Source organism: Solanum lycopersicum, chromosome 2 (genome assembly GCF_036512215.1).
Source record: "Solanum lycopersicum chromosome 2, SLM_r2.1".
In the NCBI taxonomy this organism is placed as follows: Eukaryota; Viridiplantae; Streptophyta; class Magnoliopsida; order Solanales; family Solanaceae; genus Solanum; species Solanum lycopersicum.
Window position 1 is genome coordinate 30,856,121 of NC_090801.1, and position 21,003 is coordinate 30,877,123.

Sequence of the window (21,003 nt, forward strand, 5' to 3'; positions counted from 1 at the left end):
TAATATCATTCTCTATTCTCCCTCTTTAAGGAGTAATTAATTTTTTGCAATTCTTTCTAGCCTTTTGTAATGAACCACGTATGACCTAATTTCTGCTAGGAGTGGGATACGTAGGCACCTATTTTGGGTTCGATCTCAATATAATAAAAATTTCATTCTCCCCAAGGGAAAGAGTGGGACAACTTTGTAGATGACCTATAATTATTCGATAAAGTATAAATTGAGATCATAAGCCATATATGCATCATCAAATTGCTTTATCACCATGACAACAAGAAATACAGATTCAAAGTCAAAGGTTCATGGTTCAATGCAAGACAATTGTTTTCTTTTATACTAATAAATTTTCTTTGAGAAATTCAGATGTTGATTTTTTGTTATTCTTGAATGATAACAACACAAAGCTCAAGATCAAGTCAAATTTTTTGAGATTTAGATGGTGCAACATCAACAAGAATCAAGTTTGAAATTTATAATTTTTCTTTGACAATAGAATTTATTAGAAACAAATTCTCATCAAAGTGGAAGAGCATAAGTTATGGGCATCATATGCATTATACGAAGTATTGCAGCAGACACTGCATCTTAAAAATTCAATTTTGCAAAGGCACTGCAACAACTTTTCATACTAGATTAAAAATGATTGTTACCGCAAAAAAATCACACAAAGCTCATTCATTACATCAAAATTTATGTTTGTAAGTTTGCACCATATATTGGTTAGTCCACCTTAAATATAATATATTGGGTTCTTTCACCCTTAAATAGGATACATCGGGTTCTTCCACCCTTTAATAGGATATGTTAAATCTTCCACCCTCTAATAGGATACATCAGAATTTTCCACCCTCAAATATGACATATTGGACCCATCTACCCTAATATAGGACGCATTGAGTTCCTTCACCCTAAAATAGAATATATCAGGTGCATCATCCCTCCAATAGGACATGTTGAGTTAGTATGCCTTAATCTCATTTGTCTCTAATGAGACATCTGGCAATGCTTAATTATTTATTTATTATAAAATATACATATGCACTGCATGTTGCATACTATCTTTTAAATTTATTGAAATCTCTAATGAGACAAATGAGACATCTCGCAATGCTTTAATTATTTATTTTATACCTATGAGCATCGCATGTTATCTTTCAATTTGTTTAAAATCTTATTTGTCTCTAATGATACATTTTATAATGTCTTAATTATATATTTCTGAAACATACCTATCCACTGCATACATTTTAAATTTCTTGAAAAAAAATCATATATATATGTATATATATATATATGTATGTATGTATGTATGTATGTATGTATGTATGTATGTATGTATATATACCTTTTACTAGCGAGACTTTGCAGGCGCATAATCTGAAGCAATTATTTATGATAAAAGAAAATGCAATATACTCGATTAATTGCATATGGAATATTGATTAAAAAGGACACATCTTTCTCATGACATTTCTCAATATTTATATTTATACCTTTATATTATTTGCATAACAATTTTATCAAGATTTGGCAGAAGCACAATGTTCATGCAATAACAAGAGACACAATGCAACGTGAAATTTTATCTAAGCACTGAACTGGGACAATTTGTTGAGAAAGTTTGGTTTTCCAACAAAGGTCAAAGGTCTAGCTCGAAGTCTACTCCACTCCAATGGGCAACTTTTTTAAGCTTGCGATTATCTTTTTCTCAAAATTCTCACTTCTTAATTTATCCAATGCTCATATTCTCCCAAGATCGTATTTGTTGGTCGGGAAAAAGTGATTACATTGTTAACTTCTTTCCCCAAAAGCTCTGGTCAAAGATGGACAAGTTATTGACATCCAATTTTGATCCTCCATTCTTCTAATTTACTATTTTCGAGCTTATAATTTATTAACATATCAAATTATTCTTTTTCACAATTATTTTAACGACTACAACTATTTTCTACTAAAATTATATATTTTCTTATTGAAATTACTATTATCATTTTTATACCTTCTTAAGATAATTAATTGTTGACGCCCTTTTTTTCAAGTTTCTTACTTATTTAATTAATTATAAATTGTAATATTGATATTTTATTATATAAATTATTAGTTATCATATTTTAATATATATTATGTTAGTTATTAAGTTAGAAGCCTAAAATAATTTAAAAGGAAAAATTACTAAACTACACTACTTTACTTTATCTATTTCCAATATTTCCCTACTCTTTTATTAAAATTCAAAAATCCCTTTTTACACACCCAATAGTACTTAACTAACTTTTTACATTGGAACTCAAAACTACACCTTTCTCATTCCTCAAATTTTTACCCAAATTCCCCCCCCCCCCCCTAAATTTTCGGTTAACAATTAAAAGTAAATTTGAATTTCAAAAGAACCTTATCCCTATTCATCCGGATTAGAGTCAAAAATAGGTTTATCATCTTCTCCATTATGATTTCTTCCCTTTTTTCCCCTTTTTTGTGTATCTACTATTTTTCCTTTCTAACAGAACTGTAAAAAAAAAAATCCAGAATCATAATCTTCGAAGAATTGAGTTCTAAATCGTTGCATGACCCTATAGTCATGAAAAATCCAAGTTCTAGCAAGAGAACTTCTGCAAAGAACAAACATGCATCAACTTCGGAAGACCCGAAAACCCCAAAGAAAAGGGGTAGAAAGGCAACACCTCCAATTATTCGACCAACACTGCCAATGGTATGTACTTTTGTATCCTTATCCATCCGAATTTGCATATATATTTCTAGTTTGATGATTCTTTTTTTTTTAATTTAAGTATCGTTTAACCAACACTTCAAACGGTATGTACATTTGTATCCCTATTCATCTGGATTTTCTTATCTTTTTCTTTAGTTTGATGATTACTTTTTTTCATGTAAGTATCGTTTTTTTCAACTTTTAATTGTGCTCATGGAACACTTATTTTTGTGATACTTTTATATTTTGCACATAAATATTAAGGTATCGTAGATACTTTTTTAAGTATTAAGTTTGATGTTTTGTTGTTATTTAGTATTAAATTGCATGAACAATAATGTATCTAATATTATTGTTTAAGTATCCTATTGACATGTAAGTGTTATTTAGTATCAATTTTCATGAACATTAATGTATTGATAAGTTAATAGAACTCAGAAAGTATTAACTATTTTGACTTCACACAAGGAACATTGATTTTTGTGATACTTTTATGTGTTGCACATGAATTTTAATCTATCTTAGATACCTTTTTAAATATAAGCTTGATCTTTTCATATAATGACTAGTCAAATTTGTGTATTGCACATGAAAATTAATGTATCTAATATAGATGTTTAAGTTTATTTTTTTGTTGTTATTTAGTATCAAATTACACGAACATTAATGTATTCAATACTATTATTTAAGTATCATACTGGGCATGTAGGTTTTATTTAGTATCACTATTCATGAATATTAATATATCTAAAAGTGAACAGAACTCATAAATGTGATATTATGTACTATTCTTGGTATTTCGTATCAACTAAGATAAAACATTATTATATGTCAGTAATAGTATATAAACTGTTTATATCTGTTAGAGATTGATAAAAATTATTTATTTAATTGCAGAATATGATTTATGTAATTAAACATATTCCAAGAAACACTCTAAAGTTTGGTCCAATCTACAACATCAATTATACTGCAAATTTAGTATCATCAATAAAGGATCAAGGTATGAAATATTCAAAGAGACCATATTTGCCTCATACCTAAATATCCCCAGATGCAACTGTCAAGGTCAGATTACAAAGTGTTTATATTTGTTAGAGATTGAGCAGAGAAATTTAGATAACGAAATTCACATTCGTCATGCCAAAGGGAATGTGTTGAAATTTAGTATCTGTGAGTTTGCTATTATTACTGGTTTGGAATGTAAAGGTAATGTCAAGTATTTTACTTATCCGATTTTAAAAACCAGTAGGTTAGTGCAAAGAATATTTTCCTGATACTACCTATAATATAAATAAACAATGCCTGATAGACCGTTTTATGATAGGTGATTGGGACAACAACGATGATGCCATTTAGATGGCTATCTTGTTTCATTCATATATTTGTGTATTCCCAGCTTGGTGATGCACCAATTCCTATTGAAGACTTCATCATGGTGGAAGATGGTAGTTATGAACAGTAAACTTGGGGACAAGTTGCTTTTGAAAAGTTAAATGAAATCTTTTAGAAAAAAGTATAAACTCACAAAAAAATGTATTGTTTGAATGGATTTCAATACGCACTTAATGTCTAGATTTATGAATGTGCATCTATGATAAATAACAATATTGTAGTCAAAGAAAGAAACAGTATACCGAGGATGTGCAACTGACAAGTTGTGAGTTTGAAGCCCAAATTTGAGATGTTTATGGAAATCATTTTTACTGAGATAATTACTACAATACAACATATTTACTTCATTTGTTTAAGTATGCAATACATTATTAATTTGGTTATTCTCATTAATTTATTTTTTATTTGTTTAGATTGACTGTTCCAATATTCAGCCAACCACCGAGGAAATATCATCACTTAATTTTTACCAGATCACAATTATATACCTCAAACTCAAACAGATTCAGCAATTCCAGATGGTGAGGATGTGGATCCGGAGGAGGTTCCTGGTTTTAAAGACTTCTCAACAAACCTCTAGAGAATCTATTAAGGGGATCATCACGAGGTTCTATTGCAGGAACTACCCCACCACCTCGCAAGAGAGTAAAGGTTGTACATCCACATAAGTATAATTTGTCAAGACTCTCACAACCACAGAAGCAACAAGATCAGTCATTTCAAACTCCAGAGTCACATAAAAAAATGATAATGTACATGGCTTTGGTGTTTCTCCTACTACATTCACTGAAAAAACAAATTTGGGTAGTACAAAAATTGATGATTTGAAGATGATCATGAAGTCTTATGTAAGTAAACAATTTATTTAAAATTTATATGTTCCATGTTAATTTTTTTATATATTTAATTTAATTCCAGGTAGACAACAAATTTGGAGCTCTTGATAATAAAGTTGAAGCTTTTGAGGCTCTAATAAAGAGAAACCATTCTGAATTGTTGAAAGTTGTTGGTGCGAGAGATAACAAATCTGAGAAGGTGCTATTTTGATATATTTTGAATTTTTTAATGATTTTTATGTGATATTGACTATTTTTTAAAATACGAAGGATACGGGAGAAGTTTCATTGCCACACGTGATGGATGATTCTGTTGCGAAAGACAATGTTGGTATACAATGCTAACTTTGATCAACAAATCATTTGACCCATGCAAATGGGTTATATAACTGTTGATGTTGTTGATGAACCTGCCGTGAAGGTTGAGAAACAAAAGGATTTTGTTGAAGATGTCACAAAGGTACGTAAATATATGATACTTAAATAATTAAATAATGTATATTTTTGGATGGTTGATACTTTAATCCATAAATTCACTTTCATTTTTTGTGTATCACTGATTGCATTTTCTACATTAAAACGATTTATTATACTTCTAATCTTGACTGTTTTATATACATTAATTTATGAAATAGATTCTGATATTTTAAGTATCATTGGTTGCATAGTATAAATTAATACACTAACAGATACTTTAATTTTTCTACAAACAACGAAGGACGATACATCCAGTAAGGAACAGGCAATGGAACAGTCTATTGTACTTCTATTTACAACATAGCAAAACAGTCCTTCGGTGAATGTGAATATGTCTGATATTAAGGTGGTAAGTATTAAGTTTTGAATTTATTATACATTATTAATTTTAGTAAAAAAATTATATAGCATCTAAAATTCTCTGTATTAGGATCATGGTGCCGATAAAATTAAAAAAGAAGTCGAAAAACATCCTTCAAATCCAGTAGTTGTTGAGACATTAGTAGGGTTATACATTATTTACTGCATTTTGATAACATTAGCCTCCATTTAATTCCAAATAAATTAAGTTTTTTTGATGTTACATAAGTTTGTTTATATAAATTGTAATATTTTTGTTATATATCTGACATCACACATGATTCTACCTTATCGGTCTCCATCTCATCCGGAACTGAAGCAGTGATAGATGCACTTGCACATGGACTTCCAAACCACCAAATTAATGTCAACCCATTGAGTCCAGTCACTCCATTCCAGCTTACCTAGAGTGATGATTTTTTAATGGACAGTCAGCTACCCACCCAGCTGGCTGTCAATGATATTAATACTAAAACTCCGGCTTAGCGTAAAAGGATGTATTCTACGATTTTGCAGTCTCCCTATGTGAATTCTTTTGAATCAACTGATAAGGCAAGGACAAAATAGAAGATCATATCCTCCCATACACTCCATTTAATGATTATCGCATCACATCTCAACTATCGTCAAGTTTGATGCAAGAGTTCTTAGAGTGATTCAAAAGGGACTCCTCAAAACACATTTGAATAAGTAAGTTTTTATTATTAAAGTATCTTTATAAAATAAGTTTTTTATGAAATTTCTTTCATTTTGACTTTAATAATTTTTATAGGACACCTGATGAGGATAAATATAGAGGCAAATCTGCTAAGTTTGGTTATGACTATATGAATTTTGTTGTCGCATTTCCTGTTGACAAGAACGGATTTTATATCGTGTGACATCCAATTAAATGTTGGACTGCTAAGATACATTATGCATTCAAATTATGTATATCATACAATTTTAAAATCTGTCATATAATATATACATGAACTTACAAATTGTTTTTTACTTTTTTTCAATCTATCACTTTCTTTCATGTGAAGATTATATATTATGTTATTTTTTTAATCTTTTTAACAGCACATAGATGTAATTTTTTACTATCTATGCTAGAAGTCAAAATCAAGAGGCTTGGTTCAATAAAAATACACTACGGTCAATTGCTTGTTTAATTCATATATTAACATTGTATACAAGAGGGATTATTGTGCTCCTACAGATGATTCTCTGACTACACAACAACATATTGGCCATGGTGTTGCTATATCTGGTTATAAAAGCTCTATAACAGACATCATAAATGGATTTTTGATACATGCTGCTTTACCTTGGCATCTAGTTGATGAGGTGTATATGCCTGTTAATTGTTGCAAATATTTTCATTGGGTGTTGGCTGTGGTTGTTTTTAAGAAAAGGTTAGTACGGGTGTATGACTTATCTATGGGATCAAGAAAAAGAGTGATGCTTCTAAACTATCTACATGATAGTGATTTCTTTGATAAAATGGAGAGAATTAATTGATTATCATTGGAGGCGTACAAAGACAAGAAAATTGGTGAATTATTGGATCCACAACAATCCTTTGCGGTTGAATATGCTCAAGATATTATGCAACAACAAAGCAATAGCCTGTTAGTATTGTAAATCGATTTATTTACTTACACATTCACTTTTTTTTAATGTATCTTCATTTATGTAGCTGCTTATGCAAAATACTTGAGCGACGAAATCAAAATTTCATATGTTAGTTTTTAGAGTGACTATCTTCGTAATAGATACGGAACACTATTATGGAAGTATGGTATGGACAAAGTCAAGGCTGAATATGTCAGTGATACTGACGATCCTACAAGTCCAAAGAGTGGCTACACTACACAGACAGAAGGTGCATTTATTAACGTAGAATAGTTAGGTTTCTATTATGTTGTAGTTACGTTCATTAGTATTTTGTATTTTCACTTCTCCTTCCAGCACAATCTTACAAGTAATTATTAATTTGAAGAATTTTTTTATTAAGAAATGTATTTAATCTTAATTTTGTCTCCAAATAAATAATTTAATTAACAGTAACTCGCTATAAATAATTTTTGTAAAAGTAAGATCTACACAATTACTGCTGATACTCTATTAACTTTGTACACATTATACCTGATACTATATTTACACAATTGTTGCACAAAATGATACAAAATAATTTACTAAACATGTCGTATTCTTTCAGTAAATCACAACGTATGATACTATATTATCATCAGATGCACAATATCCATAGAATTATTAAGTATTTGATACACATATTATTATCAAAATTAAATTTGAGTATCTTTAACAATTGATACAATATAACTTAATTAATATATTTAGTATCGTTCACCATATTGATTCATATAACACTATATATATTTAATATCGATTATCATTTGTATCTGTTAAAAAAACTCCATAATATTTTTACCTTTTATGCAAATGAGACTAAGCAAGTTATCAATATTATTACACTTGATATAATACAATCAAAATCGATATATTTAGTATAACTACACATTTTGTATCTTGTAACATTCATATGAAGTTATAATCACATCAAATGATATTAAATTCAAATCTTATTAGCAAATTAAATATATCCAGAAACATTATTACACATGAATCATAAAACAGTAAAAAAATCATCAAGAATATTTTGGAAAGAAGGTACATGTTCTTTTGTTGTGATCTTCTTGTCCACAACGTCCACAACAATTAGTTTTTGTTGTTAGCTTTTCATCTGAATTTTTCTTTCTCTTCTCTTGGTATATCAAGCATCTTTTGTATCTAGGTGGCAAGACCACTTCTTCCAATACACAGTCTGGAGCTGTCCAATCACTTTATTCTGGCATTGGTTTTATTGGTACTGCATAAGTATTTGTTAATGCGTCGTGTTTATAATAATCAAAGCAGTAGGGGTGCACATCTGTTATATTTTTCTTCTTCAAAATGACTATTTTACGTAGACGAGGTATCTCGTCATGTTGAAATCTACCACATGAATAAGTTTTCCTCTCAAGATAAACGATGTATTTTATCACACCTTCATACACTGAAAAAATAAACTCAGAAGATGCAACAACCTGCAGCTATTTATAAATTAGAGATATTTAACACGTTTTTTTTTTAAATTTTTGTTAAACAACAATTTAATAAAGATAATACAAATATGTACCTTCATATTTTCACTTTTTGACGCGTTTAAAACTAATATTTCTTCAAATCTCCTCCCTAATATTTTCTTTGTATAAGAAGCTATTTCTCTATTTTTACAATTCCAAGAACCAAATAGAATTCTAGCTTCTTTCAAAAAGTCTATAATAAGTAGTTGTCGTGCATCAACAAGGCAACCACTGATACATTCAGCTATACTTGAAGTCATCATTCTTCCCCGGTTCACTATTGCATGAGACCTAGACCACCTTTAATACCTAGAATCTTGAAGATATTGTTTTACTGTTCCATCTGTTTTATCCAATTTAGCCATCAATTTTTCAAAATCCTCTTTTCTATAAGCCTTTGCCATTGAGTAAAACAAATCACTTAGAATGGTCCTGCTTTTTCTAAAGTTTGAACAAATATTTTTTTAGAGGTGTCATATGCATGCAAAATGAGGAACAATTGAATAAACAATACTTACACCTTCCTTTATGCTTTCGTTTCTGTCAGATACAACGCATATTTTCCCCTTTCACCAAATGCATTCTCAAACTGTTGAAAGAACCATGTCCATGAACAATCATTTTTCGTGTCAACAGTTTCATACGCCAAAGGCAACATGCAACCTTAGCATATAAACACAAAACAATATAGAATAAATAACGTCTTACTATTAAGTTAATAAATAAATAAATTCATAAACAAAATGTCATACCTGCTCCATCGAGTGTACTAGAAGATACAAATGTCCCTCGATAAGCTCCACTAAGATGTGAAGCATCAACAACAACAATTGGCCTACAGAACTCAAATCCTCTCATCATTGACCTTAATGATATGAAAATATACATAAATTTGTTGTATTCAGACTTGTGCATCCTTATATATGAATTTGGATATACATTTTCTGGCATATACATGTATCGTGGCATATTTCTATATCCATTAGCAAGTTTACCCCTTATCATTTCTAATGCACGCTCTTTAGCCTGCCATGTTTGCTGATAAGAAATCTCAACGCCATACATTTTCCTAATATCTTTAATTATATCATTCGGAGTATATTTCCTTTTATGATTCCCCAATTTTGGAGTTGTCACACCACTAAGAAATCCAACAGTAGCTTGTAACTTACTTAATACCCTATTCCTCAATGGACATGTATGTTCACTATTAAAGTATCTCACTATGAATGTCTCTGAATTCTTTTTAACAGAGCCCTTCAATTTCCAACAACAATCATCTGAATAATAAACTAATAGGTAGCTGCAATCGCATAACATATATTTGTTATTTGATCAGGTTGACTATACTAAACATAAATAAACGTAAAATTACATTAAGATACATTATTTCAATTACAATATAGAACTGATACTTTCACATTATGATACTTTATTCTGTAAAGTAATCACAAATTTACTCTTAAACATTTTTCATCTACCTTTATGAATTTATACACTCATAACCAGAAAAACATCAAAACAAACAAGATACATTCTACACATGACTACACGTAACATATAATATTAGTTGAAGTCATTCTTTATTTTGTAATTTATCATTACCGCCTTTAGAGTTGCATTATCCTTGTACATTTGCTTCTCTTCCACAACAGATATATTGGTATCTGATATGTAATTTTCCACCTCCATTTCTGGTATGTAATATGTATCACCAATTTTTCATTCAACAATGCTTAGAGACTTTGCGTCGTTTTTTCCACCCTCAACACAAACGATTGCACCTGTTGTTGCATCGAAATTTAGTATCTCTTCAACATCTTTATCTGATGTATAAATGCATAGAGGATACATTCTGAATCCCACCTCATGTTTTTTAATCTCTATGTACAATTTCAACCCCATATCAGTCGGAATACACAATGGAGAGAATTACCTTCAACATCATATCTAATCTCGATATTTTTTTTTTGATTCATCAATAATCAACTCAGTCGTAATTGCAGAAATAAGATTCATGAACAAAATATTTTCTCCAACCACTATCCCATCACTTTTGTATCGCTCATATATAACATCACTTTCCCATGTTCCAATATGTCTTAACAAGATAGAAATATTCATTTTTGAATCTTCACAAATTGTGTTCCATAATTTTTTAAACAAGCTTTGCGTGTTTTTTTAAATAACAATGTGAAGGTTTCACAATTTGAAATTCACTAATGCTCATGCAAATTGAACGCTAAATTTGTTAAACGTCCGTGTGAAACGTGGGATAAATATAATCTATTTTTTACACTGTAACTGATAGCAACAAATTAAATATTAAAATATCCGTCCCCTCTAATTTAAGTATCATTCTGCAATATTAAGTATCCGGATTAATATAAAAAAGAGGATTTTTGATAAATAGTGAAAGAATAGGGATAAAAAGTAATTTGTCCCTTAGACTATGTGATTTTTCTAATTTTTACTAATTCAAAAGAAAAAAGGAAAACCAACAATCTTTTAACTAGCCCATTCACGTTGTGGCCCATATTTTGCCAAAACTTTAAGGCCCATAATATTCATTAACCCTAAACATGACTTAACTCTCCAGATTCTCTAGCTAACGTGCCTCTCTCATGATATCGACTCTTTTGTATTCTTCATCATTTTCAGAAAGTTTCAAGTTTTTTGTCCATAGATTATTGTTTTGCCTCTCCATTTTCTAGTAAGAACATGTGTCTCTCACTTAATTTCTCCAAGCTCTCTTTTTCTTTTGTCATTCTACCTGTAAACTTATCCAGTGAGTCCAATGTTCGAGTTTGAGCAAGTTCAAATTCAGAAAATAAGAATCCCGCCAAAATGCTTGGCTTAGATGTCTTAGATTTCCCTATAAATACTAACTCTTTCAGCCATTTGAAGGACGTTTTTGGCAACTGATTGAAAAGCACCAAAATAGCTATACTTATCTACTCTTAACAATGTTCTTCTTTTTTCAAGTAGGAAGTCTTTTCTTTCCCTAGTGTCATGTCTCGAGCCTACACTCCCGACGTGACTGAAACTCGAGAAACATTGTTGGTCCCCAAGAGAACCTTTAACCTTAATCTATACTCAGCCGGAGATTTTCTCAACAATAGGAATCTCAAAACAAACTCAACTCATAAGATATCACAAATAAAATATTTTACTCACTGTACTCAAATGGACATAATTGTTCAACTCACAGTCTTTAAAACATCATCAAAGGAGTGAGAAAAAGACTCTTTAATAACTACTGTCTATGAAGATTCAAATATAAAGCGATGGAAGTTGGGACAAGACCTGTGACATCCTAACAAAACTGAAAGATAAATGGGCAATCTCCGAAAACAAGGAGTCCCACCAAAGAAACTCTGGAAGCGCAAGTGGTATCAATGGAGTGCCTATTTATTACACTGAATACTTTTATCTGCATCATAACAAGATGCAGGTGAAATGACGTTAGTACACTAAATGTACAAGAATGTAAGGAGAACTCTAAAACATAGCACATAAACTTGAACTAATAAAAAGGAAGAACATACACGCTCACCTTATTTCAACTCAACTCAATGTTACTCAACTCAATGATACTCAACTCAAATGAAGCAACAATAAAGATGTAATTCATGTAAAACTTTTAAAACAGTAGGTAATGACTCAGTATATTTAAAAATACAATAATAACTATTTATTCTTATGTGGAAGATTCTTTATCCGGCAACCATCACTATGAGCTACGTGATGATACATGTCTCGTCAATGCTGCTAGTTGTCCTATACATTGCTGGAGTATATGATATTCTTAATTGAGTGGATCCCATAAGATATTCTTAGAAGCAATAAAGTATCATCTAAAAAGTATGATCCTTTACCCATGTTGGCATAAATGATTTATGAGGATTTTGAGTTGTCTGAACTCATCCACATTTCAGTGCTAAATACTACTCCCAATAAAATATAACTCATGCTCATATGTTTTAAAAAAACATTTCTCATCCTCTAACTTGAGATTATTTCTCAAAAGATTCTCTTAAAAAGAGATAATGCTCAAAAACTCCTTATGAAATCATATGGAAATCAAGGTCTCCTCTCGTTTTTAAATGTAAAATATTTACACTTGGGAATACTTAGTCCCCTTATATATTCATTTTGAAAACATGAATTCAATTCTTTTCATCCTCATACTCAATTACTCAAGTATTAAAAGAAGTTGTAAAATATTGATAAAATCTTCTCAAAATGACTGAAAAGAACTCCCTCGAACTTTACTCTTAGGTCTACCTTGAATTCAAAATGTGAATTCAAGAGTTAAAATTAGGATGTATTGGACCTCTCGATAATTAATGTGATTTTGATAGTTGATAAGAAAAAACAGATGAAGACATAAATATGAGAGCATAGACGTGACGCAGAGAGAGGTTAAATTTTTCGTCGCGAAAATAATTTTTGAGACAGAGGACTTTGTATCCTCTTCGCAATGCAGAGATAGGGTGCCTAAATGGATAAAAAAATCTTAAGTGCCTCTGCGACGTGGACCGTGGTGCAATTATTTGTCCGATCTTTTCTTCCTCTCCCAAACTCTATTCAACTTATGCCCAAAATAGTTTCATCATCCAAATTATTGAAATATTACAAATCAAGAAAAATTTAAATGAAACATACACAAAATTCATATGGAACTCTCATTCACAAAACCCTCTCCTCAAGAACTCATCAAACTCCAATAATAACGTTGAAGAACAAAACCTCAAGAAAACTCATCAAAAAACTCAATACACGAAATTCTATGAACGAATTCGAATGGTGAACTCAAATTGGCGTGAGGAACTGAATCATCACTAAGAAAAAATACATACTGTGGAAGGATCAAATCCTAGGTGAAATTCGTGAAAGCTCGCAAGAAATATTGAATGCTTGAAGCTTTTCTCCTCTTGAACTTAGTCCTAGCCTTCCAAACGTTTTTAGACTTTAGGTAAATTGACTTTAATCAGATTTGACCCCTAATAGGTTAACAAAAACGAGCTAGGATAGTGGGGGTAAGTAAAATACCAAAACATCCCTTTTTAAAATAGATAAAATGCCTTAACTAGACAAGCTGTAGTCAAACAGACATATCTCATTCTTCAAAACTCAAAATTAATCAAATTTGGTGGTGTTGGAAAGAAGACTCAAATATCTTTCATTTGATACCTTATGAGCAACCTAACTCATCTTTTAGTGAAAGTTATGGTCATTTGAAGTTTACGCAAAACTCACCATTGAAGACTAACTTGTCCAATTCTCAATTTAGCTATTTCTAGTTTAGATCTTTCTAAATATAAGTCTTTCTACGACTGAGGTATTACATCTAGATTTAGACATCTTAACTTTAATGAATTAAAACCAAATGAGACGTTATAATGTGTTTTAAAATGTGTTATAATGTACTAAGAGACAAGATGCTACCCTCGAAATAGTTGGCACTTGCTCAAGAGAATTAAAACTAAATGATGAACTCGAGATTTGAGGTGTGACTTAACCCCAATGAAAAAGGGTATGTGTAGTAGACCCATAGATAACCAATTTTGGGTATAAAAATGTTCTTTAAGACAGAGTAAAAATAATATAAATTTACTATGCCTCTCTATAATCGATGGATGTCACCTTCTAGACCACAAAAACAAAGTGATGGAAGAATCACAACCTTAAATCTATGGGTGTACATGGTCGAGTTGGTTGGATTTTTTTCAAATATTAAATCAAACCATTTGTGTCGGATTTTTAAAGTTATAAACCAAACCAAACCAATAGAACTCGGGTTTTTCAACCTCGGTTTTTTTTTTGAATTTTTCTGTTTTTTTTTTTGGATTTTCGGAAGTATTCATACAAACATATAATTTACATGTACTTCAAATATTTCTTCATTCCTACCAAAGTACAACAATCTAAGGTGTTTCTTAAGAATATAACAGAAACTATGATATGATTAATGACACTAGAATATCAAAAAATAATATAATAATAATTAAATCACGTAAAAAAAATATATTGCAAATTAACAAGTCATGATGAAAATGATCATAATTCAAAAGTACTAAATCATGTTAAAATAAATTTAATAAGTAGTAGTTACATGACTAAATATTAAAGGAATTTAAAATTAGATTATGCATTTTAATTATTTAAACCAATGTAAAACAAAAGAACAAATGTTCAATATTATTATTATTCTTAGGATTAAATTGATTTTTCTTTTGGCATTAGTAATAATTCAATTTTGATTTAAGTTTTACTCTAATTACCAACATTTGTGGACTATAATCTTTATGGAACTATTCAAAATTTTAAGTTTCAAACTTGAAGTAATATATTAAAAGATAAAAACTATGAAAAAGTATAAGAAATATTTCAAAATTATATCAAAGTAAATACTTTTATGTATAAACTAAAATTTGAATTTATGTATATAATGTCGGGTTGGTTTTTTTTAGTTAAAACCAACTTAACCCAAATGTAGTTGGTTTTTTTTTTCAACACCAAACCAAGTCAAACCAACCACTAGTCGGGTTTTTTTTCTCGATTTTACTCATTTTGCAGTTTGATTTGATTTTCGGTTCGGTTTTATACGCTCCTACTCAAATCCTTGGGAGGACCACATAATTTGGAAATAGTAGAGTCTCTTTCAAAATCCAGTTAATTTTGAAGAAGTAGGAGCTTGATCGGAGGATTGACTTCCTAATCCTAAGAAATAGTAGGTATATTGAAGATCAACCCTAGCTAGAAAAGGAAAAAAGAAGATGAATTTCTCATGCATTTTCAATGTTAAGGTCGAATGTAGACAACAAGAAAGACGAGACTAAAAAATAAAGAGAGACATATGAAGATTTGAGTAATTACAAGCAATAAGATGAAAGGTGAATAAGAACTTGGGGAGAATGCGGAGAATACCATAAGAGATATATATATAGAGAAAGAAAGAAAGGACGATGACGATTCATTTGTAAGGGTATTTTGAATTCTAGAAATACACTAATTTTCTTAAACATATCAACTCCACTTTTATTTTGTCTAATCTCTTGGAGTTGGGGCTGAGACTCTCTTGCAAGAATAATATTGGAACATCTACATCTACACTTCGATCTAACTCTTTACTCCACTTAATTTTTATTTATTTATTTATTTATTTTTAATGAACAATCATTATTCAAACCGCTGTTATATAATTAAATTTCACATGTCTTTTAAATAAATTAAATGACATTGTTATTGTGATTATAAATATATATTTTTTTACGTAATTTTCAAATATATAAAATTTATTTCAAAGATAAAGTAAAAAATTTCTATATCGAAATTGATGTTGAATATTTTTAATCTTGAAATTCTAACATATATTGGGGGGGGGGGGGGGGGGGGGAGCTTCCATTAGCTTTACGTGCCAAAATCAGAAGGTTAAATATGTTACTATTGAATAGTACACAATTAAGTGGTAAAAAGCAATAGTAACAAAGAAGAATATATATTTAACTAAGGTAACTATTAAAGGAAAAACTAAAAATATATATGGAGTAATATTTTATGTTAAAAGTAATTTGTGAAGTCAAAGCAATCCTCCAGATGTCAGTTTTGCTATAAGGTAAGAAAACACAAAACAAAAAAAAAGTCAAATTTGAATAATAGAGGTGAGATGCACGTAGAAATCTCCTCAAGGCGTCAATCATGTACTAAATTTATGAGAATATATATATGGTAAGAAGACGTGGGGAGCTTAAACTAAGTTATTAGTCTACGAACGTGTAGGCTACCATCTTAATGATAATTTAATTATAGAAACAAAATCACATCTATATATATCTCCATGCACATATTTTGTATATATCTTCTTTCATTTGATTCTTCTAATTCCCTATCTTAATTTTATAGTTTTAGAGAAAGAAAGAAGGATGGGAATATCATCAAAGTTACAACTTATTTCTGTGTTGTTAGTTGGCCTACTAGCTTTGGAAGCAGTTTCTTATAATTTTGACTATGGAAATGCCATGGACAAAACCTTGCTATTCTTTGAGGCACAAAGGTCTGGAAAATTGCCACCGAATCAACGTGTTAAATGGCGCGGCGATTCAGGCCTCAAGGATGGTTTTCTCCAAGGGGTAAGACTAATTATTCATTTTTTTTGGAACCCCATTATAACCTCACCTCTGTCCTTCGGGTGAGCACTGGATAAACCTCCCAGTGTGTAATAACTTGCAAACCACAACAGCACTAGGCAAGCCCTATGCGACAGACTCGACTCAGAAAGCGTTGAGGGGGGATTGATCCCGGGTCATCCGTGTGGATAACCACACTCCAAACCAACTGAGACCTAATTATTCATATTATTGTGACTTATAATATAGGTTATATAATTAATCAAAATTATGGTTGATATATCAATGTAGGTGAATTTGGTGGGAGGGTACTATGATGCAGGAGATCATGTAAAATTTGGATTGCCTATGGCATATAGTTTGACAATGTTAGGATGGAGCGTTGTTGACTATAGGAAGGAAATAGCAGATGTTAATCAGATGGGAAATACCTTGGCTGCTATTAAATGGGGTACTGATTACTTCATCAAAGCCCATACTCAACCCAATGTCCTCTGGGCTCAGGTAATTAAATTCTTCTTCTCTACCCCCAACTACATTTAAATTTGTTCCAATAGTTTGGCCACCAGCCTCTTGAATATGCCTAGTAATATTTAATAAATACTCTTTCATATTTTTAATGTATAACTAGTTTTTTTGATACGTGTTTTTGCACATATATAATTAATTATGTATATGTGATATATATATCTAAGATCAATCAACGATTGCATCAAAATGTTCTTTCATAATACAAAGAATATTTAAAAAATTATAATTTGTGAAAATCATTACTTAACCAAATAATGAGATCTGTTTTCATAAAGCAATAAAATTATATATAGAGGAGCCACTATAAAATGTGCACTAATATAACTTCAAATTTGAAAGGAACAAGTTTCAAAAAGACTTGTTTTTAAGGTAGTATTGTTAAAAATGACAGAAATCACAATTGAAAAAAGTTGAAAAAATTCAGAATTCTTGAAAAAGTTACAATCGTTCGATGTGAAAAACTGTCTGCTTGTAATATAATTTATATAACAAAATAAATATAAACATAAATATAGAAAATTAAGTGTTTCTATAGCTTGGAGTAAAATAGTAATTTAACATTTAGTTGGGAATTATAGTAATTTAACATTCACGGAAATTTTATAAAGTATAAAAATAATAATGTATTAGTTTTGTTGGTGAAAAATTTCAGGTTGGAGATGGTGATTCTGATCACTATTGTTGGGAGAGAGCAGAAGATATGACAACCCCAAGAACTGCTTACAAGCTTGATCCTAGCCACCCTGGTTCTGACCTTGCTGGTGAAGCTGCTGCTGCTTTTGCTGCTGCCTCTCTTGCATTCAAGCCTTATGACTCTTCCTACTCTAATCTCCTTTTGGTCCATGCAAAACAGGTACACCTTAATATATATATAAACAGAAACTCTGTCTCTTAATTTCACATTTAATTTATCAAGAGTGTGCAATTGCAGCTATTCTCATTTGCGGATACCTTCAGAGGTTTGTATGATGATTCCATTCCAAATGCTCAAGCATTCTACACATCATCTGGTTATTCGGTTAGTCATAATATAATTTTTGTTATCTGCTACTCCCACTCAAGTTCAACTTATAAATTTGCTCACATCAACTTTGTTGTTCATGATGTATTAGGACGAGCTTCTATGGTCTGCTGCATGGCTCTATCGAGCAACTTATGACGAGTTCTACTTAAAGTATGTGGTGGACAATGCAGTATCCTTGGGAGGAACTGGATGGGCAGTCAGGGAATTTTCCTGGGACAACAAGTATGCTGGTGTTCAAATTCTTCTGACCAAGGTAATAATTGCAATAGTTGGAGAACAATGTCCTAGTTTTGGAAAAGATAAAAAACAATTACTTTGTTGCAGTGTGGTTTAGCTAATCAGATAAGGTCTTGCCTTTTTTAATGTGTAGATTCTCTTAGATGGAGCTGGTGGATCATACACTCCAACGTTGAAACAGTACCAGGCTAAAGCAGATTACTTTACCTGTGCTTGTTTGCAGAAAAATGACGGATACAACGTAGCCCTGACTCCTGGTCAGTAAAGTTGGATAGAATAATTCTAAAATTCTGTGTCTATATATTGATTAGTTAGTAAACATAGTTTTTTTCTCTCAATAATGTTTTTCAGGAGGCCTGATCTATGTTCGCGAATGGAATAATCTGCAATACGCTTCATCAGCTGCTTTCCTACTTTCCATGTACTCCGATTATCTTTCTGAGAAAAAAATTGTATTACAATGTCCTGAAGGTCAAGTTCAACCATCAGATGTCCTTTCATTTGCTAAATCACAGGTACGCACATTTCAACTCACAGCCTGAACTATTACTTGAGCATAATTAAACGACTGAGTTCATTTTCACCTTAACCGACTTCATGATATTGAATTCTTCAGGCTGATTACATTCTTGGTAAAAATCCCAAGGCCATCAGCTACTTAGTTGGTTATGGACAAAACTACCCAATCCACGTTCACCACAGAGGCGCCTCCATTGCCCCTATTTCAGTACTACATACTGCTGTTAGTTGCATAGAAGGATTTGAGACTTGGTATCGCCGCCCTCAGGCAAATCCCAATGTTATCCACGGTGCCCTTTTGGGAGGTCCAAGCAAAACTGATGACTTCAGTGATGACAGGTCCAATTATGAACAAACTGAACCAACATTATCTGGTTCCGCTCCTCTTATAGGACTCTTCGTCAAGTTGCAGTCCCTCTCAGGCTATCGAGGTAAGCTTTTAAATAAAAAATTCAATCTCTAATCAAGATTTTGAAGAGTGTCCTGTCTTATAGTAAGTAAGTTTTGTCTTTAAATTACAGGCTCTTATCGTCATATATCACCAACACCATACCAGAAGCCTCCAGGTTGGTAACTATACTTAAAGCATTAGAAAAGCCGAGACGAGGCTTGATTTTTGCTTCACAACTATTGAATACTTACAACAAGTAATGACATTTGTATTCTGCAGCTTCCTATCATCCACAGCCATCAACACCCAACTACAAGTCTCCAGGATCATCAAACTATAAAGCTCCAGGTTTGTACCATTAGCAATTTGACATTGCACTTTCATTTCTCTTCTTATACTTTTTCGTGTCGCCCACAACACAGAAGAATGATAAAACCGAACAAATGAGGAAAATCGAGAACTATAAATCAGAATACCAACAAAAATATGACTAAAGTCTTTATCATAGCAAGTTCTTTTCATTTTTTCCAGTGATACAATAATTAGAAAATTAAATAGCGACATTTCTTGCAGGTGCACCAGTGACATTCTTGCACTCCATAATTTCTACATGGACAATTGGTCCAACAACTTACTACAAGCATAGAGTGGTGGTGAAGAACACATCTCAAAAGCCAATCACAAATCTTAAGTTAATAATTGAAAACCTTTCAGGATCATTGTGGGGGCTTAGTCCATGCCCAGAGAAGAACATATATGAGCTTCCTCAATGGATTAAAATACTAAAGCCTGGTTCAGAACTCACTTTTGTATATGTTCAAGGAGGTGCTCAAGCCAAGGTTTCAATAAAGAGTTACCACTGATAGAGAGCTGACCAGTTATTGCCCAATTTTCCTGAGGCTCAAGATATTTTTTTTCTTTTTCATGTTTGAACTATTGACATTTGTAACATGGCAATGAAGATGCTTTTTGCAACCGTTATAGTTTGTGAATTGCTATTATTTTTTTCTCTTCTCTTCAACTTGTAAGAAAGAAAATGCGTTTACTTCATTTTCTCGCCATAATGAGATAATTGGTAGCACCTAGAGCTTCAATACAACAACTCAACAAATCATTACATAATAATTATGACCTACCTTTGTAATATATTCTCAAGGGAGTAAAAGCACTACGAACCAACCTTTGTGAGATTTGCCTCAAATCTCTACTTAAAACGTGAGCAAAAACAAAAGAGACTAACGCCTTATTACTTTGGCT

General features: G+C 31.2%; 1 protein-coding gene and 2 pseudogenes across 1 annotated transcript; all 3 read left to right on the top strand.

Annotated features, from left to right (window-relative positions):
• The first annotated feature begins 2,578 nt into the window (after window positions 1-2,578).
• On the top strand, window positions 2,579-5,722 carry LOC138341980 (uncharacterized; annotated as a pseudogene).
• A 317-nt stretch (window positions 5,723-6,039) lies between these two features.
• Window positions 6,040-7,671, top strand: LOC138341981 (uncharacterized; annotated as a pseudogene).
• Window positions 7,672-16,767: 9,096 nt separating this feature from the next.
• Window positions 16,768-20,727, top strand: LOC101246575 (endoglucanase 5). The gene is made up of 11 exons (XM_004231466.5): window positions 16,768-17,047; window positions 17,336-17,548; window positions 18,228-18,428; window positions 18,507-18,593; window positions 18,688-18,852; window positions 18,970-19,093; window positions 19,188-19,351; window positions 19,453-19,786; window positions 19,877-19,921; window positions 20,026-20,094; window positions 20,320-20,727. Exons 1-11 carry the CDS (start codon window positions 16,841-16,843, stop codon window positions 20,607-20,609), a joined length of 1,899 nt encoding a protein of 632 aa, XP_004231514.2. The 5' UTR covers window positions 16,768-16,840; the 3' UTR covers window positions 20,610-20,727.
• Window positions 20,728-21,003: the final 276 nt, after the last annotated feature.

What these genes read in the sequence shown, in the direction of transcription:
- LOC101246575 (XM_004231466.5), top strand. Translation starts at nt 16,841, where the DNA reads ATGGGAATATCATCAAAGTTACAACTTATTTCTGTGTTGTTAGTTGGC. An exon ending in CCAATGTCCTCTGGGCTCAG is followed by an intron (nt 17,549 to 18,227) that starts GTAATTAAATTC and finishes GAAAAATTTCAG; the next exon opens with GTTGGAGATGGTGATTCTGA. An exon ending in ACCATACCAGAAGCCTCCAG is followed by an intron (nt 19,922 to 20,025) that starts GTTGGTAACTAT and finishes TGTATTCTGCAG; the next exon opens with CTTCCTATCATCCACAGCCA.